General features: G+C 42.1%; 2 protein-coding genes across 3 annotated transcripts in view; one reads left to right on the forward strand and one right to left on the reverse strand.

Moving 5' to 3' along the window:
• LOC105447942 (spondin-1) overlaps positions 1-8,826 on the forward strand; it is a 12,869-nt gene extending 4,043 nt beyond the window's left edge. Inside the window, exons 2-13 of one of the 2 annotated variants that reach the window (XM_011686264.1) lie at positions 2,978-3,168; positions 3,316-3,500; positions 3,609-3,800; positions 3,984-4,270; positions 4,626-5,029; positions 5,245-5,416; positions 5,577-5,826; positions 5,904-6,087; positions 6,376-6,539; positions 6,632-6,817; positions 7,022-7,142; positions 7,179-8,826. In XM_011686264.1, coding sequence (XP_011684566.1) covers positions 2,988-3,168; positions 3,316-3,500; positions 3,609-3,800; positions 3,984-4,270; positions 4,626-5,029; positions 5,245-5,416; positions 5,577-5,826; positions 5,904-6,087; positions 6,376-6,539; positions 6,632-6,817; positions 7,022-7,114 — 2,298 coding nt within the window. In that variant the 5' untranslated portion in view covers positions 2,978-2,987 and the 3' untranslated portion in view covers positions 7,115-7,142; positions 7,179-8,826. The other variant, XM_011686265.1, reaches the window with a different exon arrangement.
• A 369-nt stretch (positions 8,827-9,195) lies between these two features.
• The window catches only part of LOC105447943 (transient receptor potential-gamma protein), a 28,308-nt gene continuing 20,195 nt past the window's right edge, over positions 9,196-17,308 (reverse strand). The window contains exons 11-17 of the mRNA XM_011686266.1: positions 17,132-17,264; positions 16,666-16,861; positions 16,125-16,319; positions 14,976-15,201; positions 13,391-13,774; positions 11,447-11,965; positions 9,196-10,907 (exon numbers count right to left, since the gene is read on the reverse strand). Coding sequence (XP_011684568.1) covers positions 10,750-10,907; positions 11,447-11,965; positions 13,391-13,774; positions 14,976-15,201; positions 16,125-16,319; positions 16,666-16,861; positions 17,132-17,264 — 1,811 coding nt within the window. The 3' untranslated portion in view covers positions 9,196-10,749. The remainder of the gene's footprint in view (positions 10,908-11,446; positions 11,966-13,390; positions 13,775-14,975; positions 15,202-16,124; positions 16,320-16,665; positions 16,862-17,131; positions 17,265-17,308) is intronic.

A 17,308-nucleotide genomic window follows, 5' to 3' on the forward strand; every position in this document is an offset into this window, starting at 1 on the left:
AGAGAGAGAGAGAGAGAGAGATGCAAATTAATTAATCACACGTTTCTGACAGAGTCTGCCAAATATGGCATACAATCGAGATGTACCGTACGTATAGTTCGCCGCGCGTTCAGTGCGCCCGTATAACTATTAATTATTTCACTAATTGCGGTCGTTCGTTGTCGTGACACGCGTAAATTCACCCACGCGGCCGCGGCCGCGGGTAGGGATTTAATGGAGGGCATGAGTTCGACTGTGTGTCGTCATATATGCATCAGTTTTCACGCGTGTGTACACGCGGAGCCAGTGCAGGCTGTCGCCGCCGCCGCCGTCAAGCTACAACAATAATTTCCACGTGCAATTCACGATTAATGAATGGAATAAGCGTCCGCGGTGAAACCGTGAAAGTGAATATATATATATATATATATATATATCGATCGCGGCATTGATTAATGAGCGCTGCTAAAAAAGTAACGAGAGTGGGACCACGAAGTAAGATACTTAGCGATATAAATATTAAAATTCTCGCGGAAGCGTCGATCAATAACCTCAATGATTATTTTTTTTTTGTTCATTCAGTGGAACTGAGATTACGTTTCAGCGGCGATTAATTTTATCGCGGGAATTAAGTGGAGCGCCTGACACGCGCACGAGAGTGCGTCTTTCACTTTCACGATCTCTTTAAATGTAAAAAAAAAAAACTCGCGGTTGTCCATGCATTTTCACTGCATCCTCGCGCACGACTTCGCTGGTGCACAATTACGACGCTCTCCCAGAAGGAGGATTTCAAGGAGCATGAAATTGTCGAATCTCTCGCATGTCTCGGTACATCGAAATTTCACGAACGAGACGGGGAGCGCGCTTCCGCATCCGGGACGCGCGATAGTCGGGAACGACGGGAACGACTCGTGTCACGTGCCGAATCACGAGAGATGCATCTCTCTCGGGTGCCGCGCTCTGGCAATTTCCGGCCCGGTGCACCGTGCATTCCCCGGCGTCTTTCTCGCCCGTCCCGTCTCGTTCCGTCTCACTCTCGTGTCTCTCGTCCGCCTCGCCGAGCCGAAGCGTTCTAGAAACCTACAGCCACCTACATACATGCCCGCATCTCTCGCGAGCGCCGATCTCGAAAGCCGGTCGAGGCGGATTGGCACGAGTCCCGACCCAGTTCTTCCAGCTATTCGACCGTAATCGGATGCATCGAGCGCGGAATATGCGCGCGGATACATACGCGCGGCACGCGCTCCGCACGTGGCTTTAATAACGTCTCGAAGCTCATCCGAGAAACTCGCACATACTCTTTCTTTTACCTTTAGCACATTTGCATTTGCGGGACGTGTGTCATACGGAGCTGTCGCTTTAAAAAATAAACATGTTTCATGTCTCGTCGATTAATCACGTTACTTAATTCTTCAATCTTCCTTAACTTGCTCAATAAACAAATTCCTTTTCCGATAAATTGCTTTTTATAAATGTTTCTTCCACGTACTTTTACATTTTTTTACCTTATTATTATTCATTAAGTTCACACTTTTGCCATTTTAATTTATTATATTAGCATTTTATAACTAATGGATAAACGCGTACCTTAATGCAATCGTATTCTTTCATTACACTGTCTTGGTTATTTGCTGCTTGTCTGGTACGACGATGTCTATTAATTCCAGTAATCGAGGCGTATGAACGTCTTGACCAAGCGTCTTGACACGAATCGTAATCTCAAGTGTAGTTTAATCTCTTGCAATTGTAAAATATCACGGGCCTATGCACAGAGAAACCACGATAGTTTAAATTATGACAAAAAAGAAGAAGAAACATTTGTCCAATCGCAAATGTCAATATCGAAATATAATTACGATCAATCTCTTTTCTGTTTCGCAAAAATTGCTTATGGGAGAGTCGCGCGATAACAATTAACATTCTCATGATCCCTTTTATGCGAAAAAAAATTGCTTCTCCATTGATTCGCTGAGAAAATCGAGTATTGCCGCGAATAATCTAATATAATATAGCTATTATATTATGTCATTGAAATGTCGCACGATCGCGGATCGGTTTCGAAACTGTTGCAAGAGTCGAAGGCGATCAGATCGTGCGAGTTTTAGCCAGAGTAATTTTATTTAAATGTTAATAAGAAGATGAGAGTATAAATTTTAGTTTATCAGTCGAAAACGTCACAGTTTTATCAATTGCAGAAAAATTGTCCCGATTCTATTTTTTTTTTATTCGAGAGAAATAAAATATTTCCGTTCCTTCTTCCTCCGCCGCTCATAATTCAATGATTACTGTCATAATTCAACGATTTCCTAATTGCACTTTGCTCGCAATATTACAATAGTGCAATCTCCGTTCCCCGTTCGCGATTGCGAAATCATGCCCGACACGCGATCCGCTCGCAATTATGCATCGTCGCTTTGTTGCTCTATGTAGCACAAGGTGTTTCTGCGGCGATTTATGTCAAATTAGATCCAACAATAACGTTCGGAAAAGATCGGCGGGCATTCGCGTTCGGATCATATGGCTATGCTTATTCATTGCTTTTCAAACGAATTCTGACAATAGCAATTTAAGATCAGCTGAGATTTGCTCGGTTTCGCGACGCTGTCAATTGCGGTAATTTTCTTAGCAGAGCAAGCGAGGCGTGAATTCAAGGACAAAGTCGCCGGAATGTCATTCTCGTTTATTCTATTCAGATTCTCATTCTCTATTACAGATCTCGCACGAATGTTGGACAATGATTTTACGTAACTGTTAAATTTCATACTGTTTAATAATAATGCTCACAATGCACTAGAGAATTTTCGCGGAATACTTTAATAAAATTCCATGGTAGAGATAATCATTAATCACTTTTAATAATCACTTATATACCATAAATAAAAATGGTCATCGTTAAGCAATTGTTACAGATAGCTTCAACGAATTTCAAACGCCATAAAGACCCCAAATCGCTTCGGGCAAGTTGGGAATAATTATCGAAATGTACGAAATGTTCCAGACATACCAAAATGTTATTTCTAATACTGACGGCGTGTCTCCTCGCCGTGACTCACGCCGGATGTCCCATGAGGCCGACGGTGGAACAAACTTCCGCGAGCAGGACGGCAGGCGACGGCGGTTACAGAATTCTCATCAGCGGACAGACGAATGGATACACTCCGAATGCAATTCATACGATTAGCCTGCAAGGTTGTGCACGTCTGAAAGATTTAATTTAATTAAATCGAAAAAAAAATTTAATAAGACAGGAAGAACGAAAGGATGGAGAACGATTTCTCAAACATTTTTATCGGTCGCGAAGTGTCGTTATTACGCATAATCGGTGTGACATTTTAGGATCGCAAACGCACGAGAGGCTACAACAATTCACGCGCTTCACGCTCACGGTGCACTCGCAGCACGCGCCGAATAATCCCACGGCCCGCATCGGTTACTTCCAGCTGTTTCCAGATTCCTTGACTACCTTCAACGAGGACTGCATTAACACGATCTCCGAGGCGGCCGATTATCCGAAGTCCGAGGTACGAATACGAGCGACGTGTAGAAATTTAAAAAAGTGTATTAATAAAAACGTATTAATTTCTTCTCTTTGCTTCTGTGCCTGTTTAATGATGCATTTTTCGTGACAGATCCAGGTGATGTGGCGGGCGCCGGAAGCCGGCTCCGGCTGCGTCATTTTCACCGCGATGATTTTGGAGAATAACGTACGATGGTACGCGGAAGATGGTACCCTCACCAAGACTGTTTGCGAATTGACAGACGCGGAAGTTGATAATTTGAACGAAACCAGATGTTGCGCTTGCGACGAAGCAAAGTATTCGGTGAGATACGAAATATCTCGATGAGTTCATCAGAAATGTAAAGATTAATATACAAAAAATTTACATTTTTTTTAAACCTTGTAAATAATACAATTTTCATATTTACGTTGATTTATGCGGGTCGAAGTCACGATGCATGAGATACGGGTCGTTGCAATCAGTCTTGTCGCACCTTTTCTTCAGCTAACTATGGAGGGCATTTGGTCGAACAAAACACACCCGAAGGACTTCCCTTTCTCTGCTTGGTTGACCCATTTCAGCGACGTCATCGGTGCGTCGCACGAACCAAATTTTTCCTTCTGGGGTAGAGATCACATCGCGACGGACGGTTTTCGACAATTGGCCGAGTGGGGATCCGCAACGGGCGTGGAAGCGGAATTGAGAGAGAAATCCAGGCTTCTTAGAACGCTTATTAAAGCCGCTGGTCTTTGGTATCCTAATGTTAATACGAATACGACGACGAGCTTCAGGTATAAATCACTTGCATATGAAAACATTTAACATTAAACAGCAAACTCTATTGACAACTGTGATAATATAAGATCTAGAAAGTCTTCTAAATATTATAAATTATTTTGTAAAAGCTTACGTCAAAAATATAAAAAGACTAAAAACAAGAAAATTAGCTATACAAAAGATAACTATACGTGTGTCACGATTCTATTTTTTCTTAATTCCTAGATATTTGAATTAATTTTCTAATAAATTTTTAAAATAATTTATGTGTGTTAAATTCGATCGTAATATTTCACAATACTTTCATAGTTTTTCATAATTGCTAATAGACTATTTTTTTAAATCATCGGTCTCTTTACGATTTCTCAGGGTAGATCGAAAGCATCCCCTTCTCTCGGTGGCCTCGATGCTGGGCCCGTCTCCCGACTGGGTGGTAGGAGTGAGCAAATTGAATCTCTGTCAGAAGGACTGCACCTGGACGAGGAGTATGATAATCGATCTTTATCCCTGGGACGCCGGCACCGACAACGGCATCAGTTACATGTCGCCGAATTCTGAGACGAAACCGCGCGAGAAGATGAAGCCGATAACGACGCTCTATCCGGAGGACCCGCGATCACCGTTCTACGACCCGTCCGGCAGGCCCATGCACCCACTGGCCAGACTGTATTTAAACCGCGAGAAGATTATTCCGCGCGGATGCGGCGAGGAACTGCTGCAGCAGCAAGTAGCCGAGTTGGAAGTGGCCGAGAATACCGAGGACACGTCGAGACGTACGCATGTTATTTTAAAAAGATCTTTTTAAGAAGCGATCTGAGGAACTTAACGAAATAACTCTTTTCAGAGCTTTATCGTTCGCGAAATTTTAATGGCGTCGCATCGAGCGTTAACATAGAGATACCAAATTCTAAGTTTTGAGTACTCTCAGTTAAAGATTATCTTGGACTTCATCTTGGTAATTTAGCTTAATCTTATTTTGAATTTTAAGCGGAGTGCCAGACGACGGATTATTCGCCGTGGTCGACGTGTTCGGTGACCTGCGGCAAAGGCTTGAGGATGCGCACGAGGTCGTACAGAATGCCGGAGAAAGCGGTGATGTTCAACTGCAATAGGCAACTGGTTTCGAAGGAGATGTGTGTCGCGTCTATTCCCGAATGCTCGTGAGTGCGTTCGTGATTCCTTTGCCGTGTCTGGCTGAGAATTAAAAGAGTGTCGAAACTCCACGAGAATCAAATTAAAGAGAATGTCATATTTTGCCGGTCGGTCGCAAAATAAATTCTGATTCTTCGCATAGAAACGCGATCGGAGTTGTTTTTTCAGGGGAGAAGAGGAGAACGACGACGACGACGTGATTTCGTTGCAGAGCGACCCGCTTTGCGAGACCACCGAATGGAGCGAGTGGTCCGAGTGTTCGAGCACGTGCGGCATCGGTTTGAAGATGCGAACGAGAAGGTTCCGCGACCGCCGCGGTCGCAAACGGTGCCCGCTCGTGTCGCTCGTCGAGAAGGATAAGTGTATGGAGCCGCCGTGTCAGACGGGAACGGAAGAGCAGCTCGATCCCGTGTGCAAGGTCCGAACTCTACTTGCCGTGAGATGCAATTGTTCCGCGATATAATTTCAATAATTTACAACGTTTGATGATTCAAGGTGACGGACTGGTCCGACTGGGCGCCCTGCAGCGCTTCCTGCGGTAAAGGTGTCAAATTGAGGACCAGACTGCTGATGGTCGATCCGTCGCTGCAAGCGGACTGCTCCTCGCGCGTGGAATTGCTCCAGCAACGGCCGTGTCTTGTTCAGTCGGACTGTACGTTCGACATGGCGACGGCAAAGGGTAAAAAATTTTAATGTTCAGAGAATAAATAAAAAAAAAAAAATCATCATGGCATCAAAAGTGTCAAAATGATTTTAAAATGATTATTAAAAGTTACTTTTCGATCGGTCACGCTTTATCTTAACGTTACTTTGGCATTATCGTGATCTATTGTTCTTACTTGAAAAGTCTTCCTTTGGCAATTAAAATTAATTAAAACGAATTGTTAATTCGTGTATTGTTTGCAGTATATGCATCAGTTTTTCTTCTATAGCTTTCTTTCTGAAAATTCGCTACATCTTTTTATAGTGGTGTGCATGGAGGACGCGGATCCCGGCCCGTGCAGGGGCTACTTCCAGAGGTGGGCTTTCAATCCGCAGAAATTAATGTGCGTGCCCTTCGCGTACGGCGGATGCCGCGGCAACCGGAATAATTTCCTAACGGCGGACGAGTGCGGCAACACCTGCGGCGTCGTAAGCGGGGAATGCTTTGTTATATGCGAAAGTTCGCGCGCGCGCGCGCGCGAGTAGAATGAAGATGTCACCTATAAATTCTCGTTTCCCAGGTGCGAGCTGCTCTTACCGGCCAGGCCTTCAACCAGACCGTAAGCCGAGAGCAAACACCCACCGACTCGTTGAGCCCTCCTCCGCTACCTCCTCCCGTGGATTGCGTGGTGACGCGTTGGTCAAATTGGTCGCGGTGCAGTGTCACTTGCGGCGTGGGTCGCGTCACGAGTTACCGTACCATCGAGGTAAGCTAATTGGTCCCCGGGCTGTTACGCGCCCTCCGTTGTTATTTGCGGAATTTGCGGTATACACGCAGAAATAACACAAACTGTTGTCCCAATGTTGCTAACGAAGTATCACGGAGCTTTTGTAAATAACGTACTGTTATACGAGACCTTTCTCCGCCCTGTGAATAACATTCTGTATAACGTTCTGTTGCGCGCGATCAGCGAGAGGCTGCAAACGGCGGCCGTCCCTGCCCGAAGAAGCTGCACCGTCGCTACCGCTGCGAGCTGGCGCCGTGCGAATTCAGCGAGAAGTGACGAATCGAGAGGAGAGAGAGAGAGAGAGAGAGAGAGAGAGAGAGAGAGAGAGAGAGAGAGAGAGCTCTACACTCGACGGCATTTAAATAGCTATAGGTATATACGTAGTATAGATTAAAGAATACTCAGGCGAAGGATCTGTCAAAAAAAGATAGTTTAATTACATCTGCAAAGAGGTAAATCTCTGTAAAGTTTTAATCTTAGAACGTACGAGACCTAAGCCATATACACGAATGCATAACGTGGATTTATTGTGTCCCGTGCGCAATTTGATTATTTCTTATACTTTTTTCCCGCTCGTTTTCGATTTCCTTCTTATTACGCCAGAGAAGCGCTAATGGCAACGAAAGAAAAAGAAATAATTATTTAAAACGTTAATTTAATCGCTATAAAAACATTTTCGATTATCCGTGTGTATTGGAAACGAAAATACTCTAACGACTTTACACGTTCCACTTTCGCAAAGTGAATCCACGTTGAACATTCAAATTAATATTAATCGATGCCTTCATAGACTATCAGTGTACATTACTGCCGGTCCACCATTGCCGATATTTGCCTCTTTTCGAATTTAATCGCGTTACAAACACTATGCTCGCGTTCGATCCTTCCTACAAAATGCTGGATACGAAAATAAATGGATTATCAGAATAAGTGATATTTTATTAATGGCCATTTCGTTCGCTGCCTGCTGATTCCCATCGAATTTCCCCAATCGATATTACAAAACGCGGAGTCGACGTAATTGCTTTATATCGGATGAAACGTTTGTCCCTCGCAATGTATCCGTTCAAATTTTATTTATCCGAATCTCCCCGCGTCCGTTTGCAAATTAATATCGTATTTATCAAACGAGGTGGTTAACCGTAGTATCAAATTTGCTACACGGTGGAAAGAATGAAGAGGGGTCTGCACTTTTTTTTTTTAAACAATTCGCTAACATTGTGACACAAGTAGATAAAACGCGCTTGAAATTAAATTCGGAGCGGACTCGATAACCAATTGATGCTCCCGCTATTCTCGCGTTTTTGCAGCTGCACGTTTTCGAAATGTGATACGTCGCCTCGAGCAACGTATACGTTTGCGTCGAGCGATTAATGCCGCGTCTGTTATCCTTAATCCGCGCCTGTTTCGACGTTGCAATTCATCGCGCTCATAATTCACTCGAAATTACGATCAGCTGTCTTTGGAAAACATTCAAAATCGAGCCGATCTTTCTCGACGCGCCGCTACGCTTTTCCATTATTTTCCGCGTGACACACGTATGTACGTTTTCACGCAACTCACAGATGATAGTATGTATAGAAACACGAGCAAATAGAAAATTTTCCGCCACTTTCACACGTCTGTAACCGTGAGAGAAAATTCGATTGGATTCGCAGGACGTTGTCGTTTTATTCAAAATAATAGCCGAGCTCTTAATCTCGCGCCTATTGAAATCAGTTCCACTTGCGGTTTCGTTCACCTTTCTTTTCCCTCCTTTCCTTTCGCAACAAACATTCGCTAATTACTACCAACTGGGAAATCTAGTTTCACACAGTTACGTTATACAATCTCAATATAAATAATACACGTAGGTGGTATAATGACTAAATCACTATACATCTACCAAGAGCGCCAAACCGTCACATTACTGTCCCTTTTCTTAGATCATACACTAGTTCTCTATATGTAATATCAATTATTGAACAATAAAACATTCTTTTACAGAGGAACGTTGCATAATTTCTTAAATTCGAGTAAGTCCTATTAAAAAATTTACCTTCGCTCTTGAATCGCTTAATTAGCTCGCCTAATTAAAGTTCGTTCAGATCCTTGCGTCGACTATTTTCTTTAAAGAAATATCCTTTCGGCGGTTTGACCCGCTTGGTAAAATATATAGCGCTTCAATAATGATTATATATATATATATATATATATATATATATATATATATCTTATGGCGTTATCGAGACCACGAGAAGATCGATGACGAATAGGAGAAGAAGGGGGGAGGGAGGGGGGGGGACGAAGCGAGCGAGCAATTGGACAGTGCCCTCAGGGCGACTTGCTCCTCAGGAACTTACCTGCGGTGCTGATCGCGCGATTCGTATTTCACATTAACGATAGTAATAATTATTGTTAACGTACATATACATGTAATATCTAGGAAATAGTACGTAATATCTAGGACTCTTTCTCGTTTAGGCCACTACTCGACTAATGTTACTACCGGCGTGTTTCTTTGGTCGTGCCACTTGTTCCTGCTCTTCCGCGCCCCGCGAGAATCGTTTCTCTCGGCGTCATTGACTCGCCGAGTTTGACTTGGCGTCAACGAAAGATTTAGCCATTCGGACAGTCCAGATATATAGGCGGAGAGTCGCGCGTTGGATCGTTAAAAGACGACTCGTCAGTAGATACGAGCTTACAATTAACGGAACGTTTAATTCTACATCGACATTTTTTTTTTTTTTACGGAAATACAGAGACTTTAAGGATCCAGCGGTTCTCTCTTTCACACGCGATCTATCGTGCACGTCTTACGGAAGAGTTTATTATATAATTGATTCTCTCAACACCGCGCGCGCGCGCGCGCGCGCGCGCTTGTGGCCGTTCTAAACTACCGTAGAATAAAAAATAATAAGAAATCGTCCGTTGGCAATGATTGATTATCGATTAGTTCGTGACTAGAGTGGGATAAGTGTATTTGGAAGAAATAAATCGTCGAAGAAACGATCGCTTTGGGAGGATCGCTAAGAAGCTAAACGAGTCTCGCACTTCAGTAGACCAGCTCTCTGAAGACGCGACTTCCGACTCCGTTTGACATTTGAGGTAACGCAATTCGTCGCGTCCCTTAATTTATATAATATAATAATAGCCGGTTTTTTTTTCACCCTCTCCTGTTACGAGATCTGGCTGACTAGTGTTTGACTAGGCTATTTGCCGCCGACTCACACATGCCACTTCCGTTCTGGCAGTAGTAGTAATAGTAGTAATTCTCAGTACAATCTACCGTCGATCGTCGCTCAAAGACAGTCGCGAGAGAAGATACCGCGATCAATCATACATAATTCGTCCTTACTAGTCTCAAAAATAATTGAACAATAGTAATTGTGCGAACGACGTGATTTTATATACAACTACTACTCGAGAAAAGTTCAAATTAAAGAAAGAAAAGAAAATATATAAAAATTTACTAGAATACTCTCGTGGAAACTCTTCTTCGCGTGTACAAAATTAAGAATATAAAAATAAATATGTATAAAATAGAAAATAATAAATATAACGTACCAATAATCTCGAAGTGCAATTTTGAGCCATTATTTTGTTGGAAGAAGTGTCCGTAGTAAAAGGACTGGTGAGGGGAAGAGGATGAGAGAGATCCTGATAGGGTTCCTTCGAGATTCCCGATCGACGTCGCTCTTACGCTTTAATCGGCATGGCGCGTCGTGTCGCGAGAAAGGCATCATTGTGCGTCTGCCGACGTCGGGGACGATCCGTGCCGCGTGCGTGCGTTACGTGCATGCGCGCCACCGATCGTCGTCGATGTCGTTCTAGCCTCATGGCCGTTGTAAACGAAGCTCGAAGCTGAGTTCCGACTGGTGCTTCCTGTGTCAGCTGGTTGGCTGCCGCCCGTCGGCGGCACTTCCGTTTCCTCAGAGCCAGCCGGTGGACACGTCGTGGCCGGAAATCGGCTCGATGCCAGGAAGACGTTGCAGCTGCGTCGCCGATCCGTTTCGCTTCGCCGTGTTCGACGTTGAGCCACTCGCCACCACGCTCTCCTCGGTGGTCGACGGCGTCAGTGGAACAACCCCTAAGGAGGAAAGAAAAACAAGAATGGCAGTGTAAATTTTGTTCTGTCTATAAATATCATATTTAATAAAAATAACAGTACAAATTAAAAAGAAAAATTTTAATGCATACGAAATTTTTATAAGTAAAAATTCAATCTTAATTAAATTTAATAAAAAATTGTATAGACATAAGTTTAAATAAAGTTTTAAATTTTTACACATATTTCGTTACTCTAATTACAATATATTCTATTTACGAGCTCGAATAATTACTCAAACCAAGTGGCGAACAGATAATGCACGATAGATATACGCACGATAATGCACGTCATAATTGGTTCATCCTACACACACACACACGCGCGCGCGCACACACACACACACACACACACACACACACACACACACACACACACACACACACACACACACACACACACACACACACACACACACACACACACACACACACNCTCTCTCTCTCTCTCTCTCTCTCTCTCTCTCTCTCTCTCTCTCTCTCTCTCGTGAAATAACACCGCGGATAATAATATCGGTTCACCTGGCTGCGCGTTGATACGCTCGTTGGTGATCTCGACGACGTCGAGACTGGGCTGCTGGCTCTGCGTGACCTCGTGCCGTCGCGCCAACATTACTGACGACTGCGGCGTTAATTCGGGGCCGCGGGTGGGCACGCTGCTGGCGCGTTGCAGCTGCTTCTTCGAGGGTCCGGCTATCCTGGCCGCCAGGACGGTGGCGACTGAGGACATCGCGCTCGATTCCGCGGGATTCGTGTTGGTGCTGCTGGTCATCGCGGGCGTGGACAACCTCGAGGCGGAGAACTTCTTGCGCTTCCTCCTCAGGGCGGCCAGAGCCGGGCCCAGGCCGTGGGTAAACCCGTGATGCGCTTCCTGATGCGCTGGATGATGCGCGTGATGAGAGTGATGCTGGGAATGCTGGGCGCTTTGTACATCGTGACCGGCACCCTCCAAGGAGGACTTCGAGTCCGAGGAGCCCTCGGATCGCGAGCCGCCGTCCTCGGACGCCGGCGAGTATACAGAGTCCTCGGAACGAGATCTACCTGGGGAAGAGAAAAACGACATTCGCTTATTCATAAAGTAACTTCAATCATTCCATTTAAATAAGATAATTTTATATAAAAAAGAGAAGCAAATCGCATCTCTTACAACATTACTAGAATCTACAATAGTCTAATCAGGGAAGATAAAGAATCATAAAAAATATATCGATAACATGTTTCAATTTAAGAATACAATTAGAGATGTAAATAGAAAAAAACCAAATTTTTTTTCATAAAATACGTTTTTTTTTTAAAAAACATAAGCCTCGTTCTTTTCTCAAAAAATTTTTTTTAGCTATCTATTTAATATCTATATTTTGGTTAATATAAGTTATAATTTTTTTAATGATTTTTTATTTTATAGATAGTAGATTTAAATTATCATCATTTTAACCTTCAAAACGAGAAAACCAATATATTGATTCTGAAACATATTTTAAAGCAAAGACTTCAATGAATAATTGTAATAAATTCTGTTTAAAAAAAGGATTAAAAAGATTTTCCTTTTATGAAAGTTGAATGTAGATCATATTAAAATTAATTATATAATTATATAATTACTATTTACAATTAATTAGTCGTGGTATCAGAATTAGAAAAGAAACCAAATTTGTATTTTTTGTCAATTTATTTTTGGTCAATCGCAACGTGGCTAATTGTAAACATAGGCAATTGCAATGTGGTCAATTGCAACGTGTGAGCAATTGCAACGTGGCCAATTGCAACGCGTGGGTAATCGCAACGCGTGGGAAATCGCAACGCGTAGGCATTCACGCGTAATATAAAAAATACATTTTTTTAAGAAAAAAAAACATAAGCCTCGTTTCTTTTCAAAATTTTGTTTTTTTTTCAACTGTCTATTGAATTGCCAATAATTGATTTTGAAACATATTTTGAAGCAAAGACTTCAATAATAATTTATGAATAATTATAATAAATTCTACTTAAGGAAAAGCTGTTTAGAAAAAGAATTAAAAAGATTCTCCTTTTGTAAAAGTTAAATGTAGATCACATTAAAATTAATTATATAATTATGTAATTACTATTTACAATTAATTATTCGTGCTATCGGAATTAGAAAAAAAACCAAATTTGTATTTTTTCAATGAAATAAAACATTTTTGTTATAATGTTTTTTTCTATTTGAAAAAAAATGTTTTTTTTACATCTCTAAATACAATATAAAAAAATTGTTCTATCTTCTATCTTCTTCATTTTACTTATTAGTATTTAAATATTTTCGTAACTTTAAGTAAATGTAATTTAGAAGTTACGAAACAGTTAAAGTAATAATTCATGATTCAATTATAAAGGACGTACTACTAGTGACTATACCTTACATTCGCGCACTTGTTCAATGAATTACGAAATATTATATCACGGATATTGAGTTTAAATATTAATGCGAAAAAATCGTCGACTTACCGATCAATCTGGAGACTCTTCCGGCTTTCGCGGCCTCGATCAGAGTGCCCCAACGCTTCTTCCGCGAGCTACTTCTGGCGCCGTGGACTTGTCGCGACCCGCTCGCCAGCCCGGGCACGCTGTTAGTGCTGATGTGATGTGGGCTCTTCTTCGCGGTCGCGCTCGGTCCGAATATGCCGCTCAGAGTTGAGCCAAATAATTCATGATGAGAGTTCTCATGCTGCACTTGTTGAAGGAAGAGCTCGTCCACGGGCTCCAGGACGCTTCCACCCGACCCGGACTGCGGCCCGATGTTGAACGTGTTGAAACCCTTCATTAAACGCCGCTCTTTCTGGCGGTTTTTCTTGCCACCCGCACCTACGGACAGCTCTTTAAGGCTACCGTCTAGGGGACAAACAAAAAATCGACGAGCAGCCTCAAGCGATCTACTAAAAAAACTCAAAAGAACTTAAATGGCTAAGAAATACGAGAAAACAAGAAGGCGTCTAAAGTCACGTAACATTCTGAAATAATCATAACACTTAAATAGATCAAAATAGACTTAAATATAAATAAATTATATTCGCTACATTCAATAAAAAATATTAAACTTTTTTAATTTTTGTTAGCGAATAAAAAAATATCTTCTACGCTTCTGCAGTGCTTCCTAAAATTCCTTATCCGATGCAAAACTTTTTTCTTTTTTACAACATGCAGCTTGTGTAAAAATAAAAACTTACAAAAAGTTGTAAAAATTAATTTGGATATACGTGAGGCTAACGATTGTAGCTATTGGCTAAGCATAGAATTGAGAAAGAGAGAAAATATAAACTGAATTAATACGATAACATTTATTTATGCAAAGCTTGTGCGTGTAAGGCGTTTAATTATTCTACGCATTTTCTCGTTACGGCGAATTGGAAATTTAAGCCGGCGTGGAGAAAGTCATCGGGCAAATTCTTAATTAGAGTAATTAGCCCCGAAAGTTGGGATGATTAATGGCGCTTTCTTTAGCTTCGAATTACAAGGGGTTATCCCTGCTCGGCGACTAATGCTTGCGAGCGTTACCGCGGATAAAATAATGATTGGTATTCCCCAAGCAGAATCGCGGAGTTAAATTCGAAGTTTCGACGCTTCCACGTGACGCGATTAACAATTTGCGGATTACCGGCAACAACCGTCGTCGCTCCCTATAATTCTCATCGTTAACGTCGGGAGCACATCGCCGTTCGTCGCCGCGACGAAACGTATGCTTCGTTTTTTCGGCATCAAAACAAAAACCATTTAATTACGCGCGCCTTCGAGAGCGAGACGAGAGGATTAATAAATTTTATTCCGCTCGTGCATATCACGGGATATTCGTTTTCACGGAAATAAATCGTACAACAATATTGTTTCGACTAAACGGAAATCCGTTCCTTTCAAAGAAAATTGAAAAACACTTGCGATCAATATCCGCTGTACATACACTTAACTCTTACGCCAGCAAACACACTGTGCAAGTGAAATCGATGCTACTCATGCAGGATATGTATATATATATGTATATATATATATATACACGGCAAGGCAATTTATTTTCTTTTCACTTTTCGTTTCAACTTACCGGTACCGCTGCTCGTTACATTCGACGTGTTCATGCCGGAGTTCTTCAGTATCTCGATAAGCTCGCAGCGAAACGCACTGATGTCCTGCTTGATCTCGTTCACGTCGTCCTCCGTGACGCCCTCGCTTTCCGCCTTACGTTGCTCGACGGTGACGTATCGTCTTACCAAATTTCTCATGATACTCTGATACCTGAAGTCCCGCTCGGAAGCTTGTTTGACCTTTCGCTGAGACAAGAATCGAAAATAATTGAAAGCCCTTCAACTTCAAAAGTTTGCGTTATATATATAAGGTGCACGTTACGACACGCTTTATATGGCACGTCCCAGATTTGTCGAAACGGATCGCGGATTCTTATTGATGTACTAAATTTTCCCTTACAAGCAAATACGTCGAACGTTCCCTTATACAAGCAAATATGTCGAACGTTGCTATTTATTTTAAATTATATACCTAAAAATAATTATTTCAAAGTACATATATAAAATAATGTATCAAGTTGTATAACGATTACAGTTAAAAATTTTTAAACAATAAAATTAAATAATGCGCACAAGACTTTGTTACATTTAAGAAGCTTTTATCTTTAATCTTTTAACTTGATAAGAGGATTCCTCGTTTTTGAAAATTGCTTCTGAGCCCTTCGAGAAATTTGTAGACAAAACTTCGTAAGTCTGAAAAACTTTGTATATACATACACCTATGCTACGATCTGTAGATATGTAGCATAACACGGTTGCGACTAATAACGGCTAAACTTTCTCGGGATTTAATATCCCTTGCGAGTTCTGTAAAAAAAGACGCGCAAACTTCTCTTCTGACACTTGGAATTCCGCACCAAATATTCTTGCCGCATAAGAACCTAATTTTAAAATCCCCCCCCAAAAAAAAGAAGCCCCGGAGAAATTCGTAAAAAGCATCCCTCACGATAGAATATGTATTTCAATATCCCTCGCGCAAATCCCCCTAGCGATACGCCAGCATTTTGACATCTTATTCTGCAGCTCGCCTCGCATTGTGCCAAGCGATAAAATTTCAGGTTCAGGGAAAATTGAAGGAGGGATCGATTCTTCGGGGAATTTTTCTCGCAAGGGCGTCGCGGAGATGCCTATTCTAAGTCTCGCGAAAATCCGTGAACTGTCGTTCCTACCCTGATTGTTCGCATGTGCTCCTTCTTGGCCGCCCTGCTATGTCCACAGAGCTTCCGATATACCCACTGCGCGACGTACCAGGCGCTCTTCGGGGTAGGTATGATGTTGAACGGTGGCGGAACGGTACCGCCCTCCTCGAAATAGCTGATCCAGAGCTTGCTCCTCGCGAACTTCCACTCGACGTCGGCCCGTTCCTAATTACGAGCAGCGAATCACTCCGCTAATTAGTTTCGGCTAATTATAAATGCGAAAAGTACGGCGAGGTACGATTTCAGTCCGCGTGTTTTCGACGTCGTTTCCAGCATTTCAAGGATCTCGCGCTCTCGTTTTTTTTTTTTTTTTTGGTTAATTTTCTCACTGAGAATAAATGTCGCCTCTCATCGTATTATCAATCCATTTAATGCGACATTTAACACGGGCAAAGCTTACAAGGGTTTATTTTCTTCTCGTTTTTCTCTTCGGTTTTTAATTGGATTGTACCTCACGTATACGCGATAACTCTCTTGCGAATAAATTTCGCGGAAGATACACTGCACTTACCGAGATTAGTTGATAGGAATGATTCATCATGGCGATTAGGAGATTCAGGAGGACGACGATGTTAATAACCGAGTAAGTGCCGAACATCAGCATGCCCCAGAACCTGGTGAACACCTTGATGCCGTCCAGCTCGAAGCTGTCGAGGTCCACCAAGCCGAAAACCGCCCAGAAGAGCGTTTGTATTGTCTCAAACAGACTGCCCGCGAAATTCATGTCATGTATTATTCGAAATCGATCGTAGGAATAATAAAGCACACAAGAATATAACGTAAAATAATAAAAAGACTCTATATGTATATAATATTTGTCAATTTTATGTCATAACTATAAGATCTGCTTTATAAAGTAACATATCAATTTTTATTTGTTTTCTTTTACTTTGAAGGTAAAAATTTAACTTTTTTAAAAGTTCCATATATTTTTTACAAGAAGCAAATATTCACGTAAAAGAATAGTCATTGCGTACTTAGCGAATCGGCGCCAAACGGTGCATGCGTTCGGGTCGGAATTGGTGGCGCTAACATTAGCCGAATACGGCATCGCCGAGGGGCACTGTTTCTTCTCCATGTCGGCGTAATACCAGAGAAGTTGATTGAGACCTACAATAAACGTTCCCCTCTTTAGGTTAGCCCTCTCGTCTTGC

This window comes from Wasmannia auropunctata, unplaced genomic scaffold (genome assembly GCF_000956235.1).
Source record: "Wasmannia auropunctata unplaced genomic scaffold, wasmannia.A_1.0 LD336090.1, whole genome shotgun sequence".
Lineage (NCBI taxonomy): Eukaryota > Metazoa > Arthropoda > Insecta > Hymenoptera > Formicidae > Wasmannia > Wasmannia auropunctata.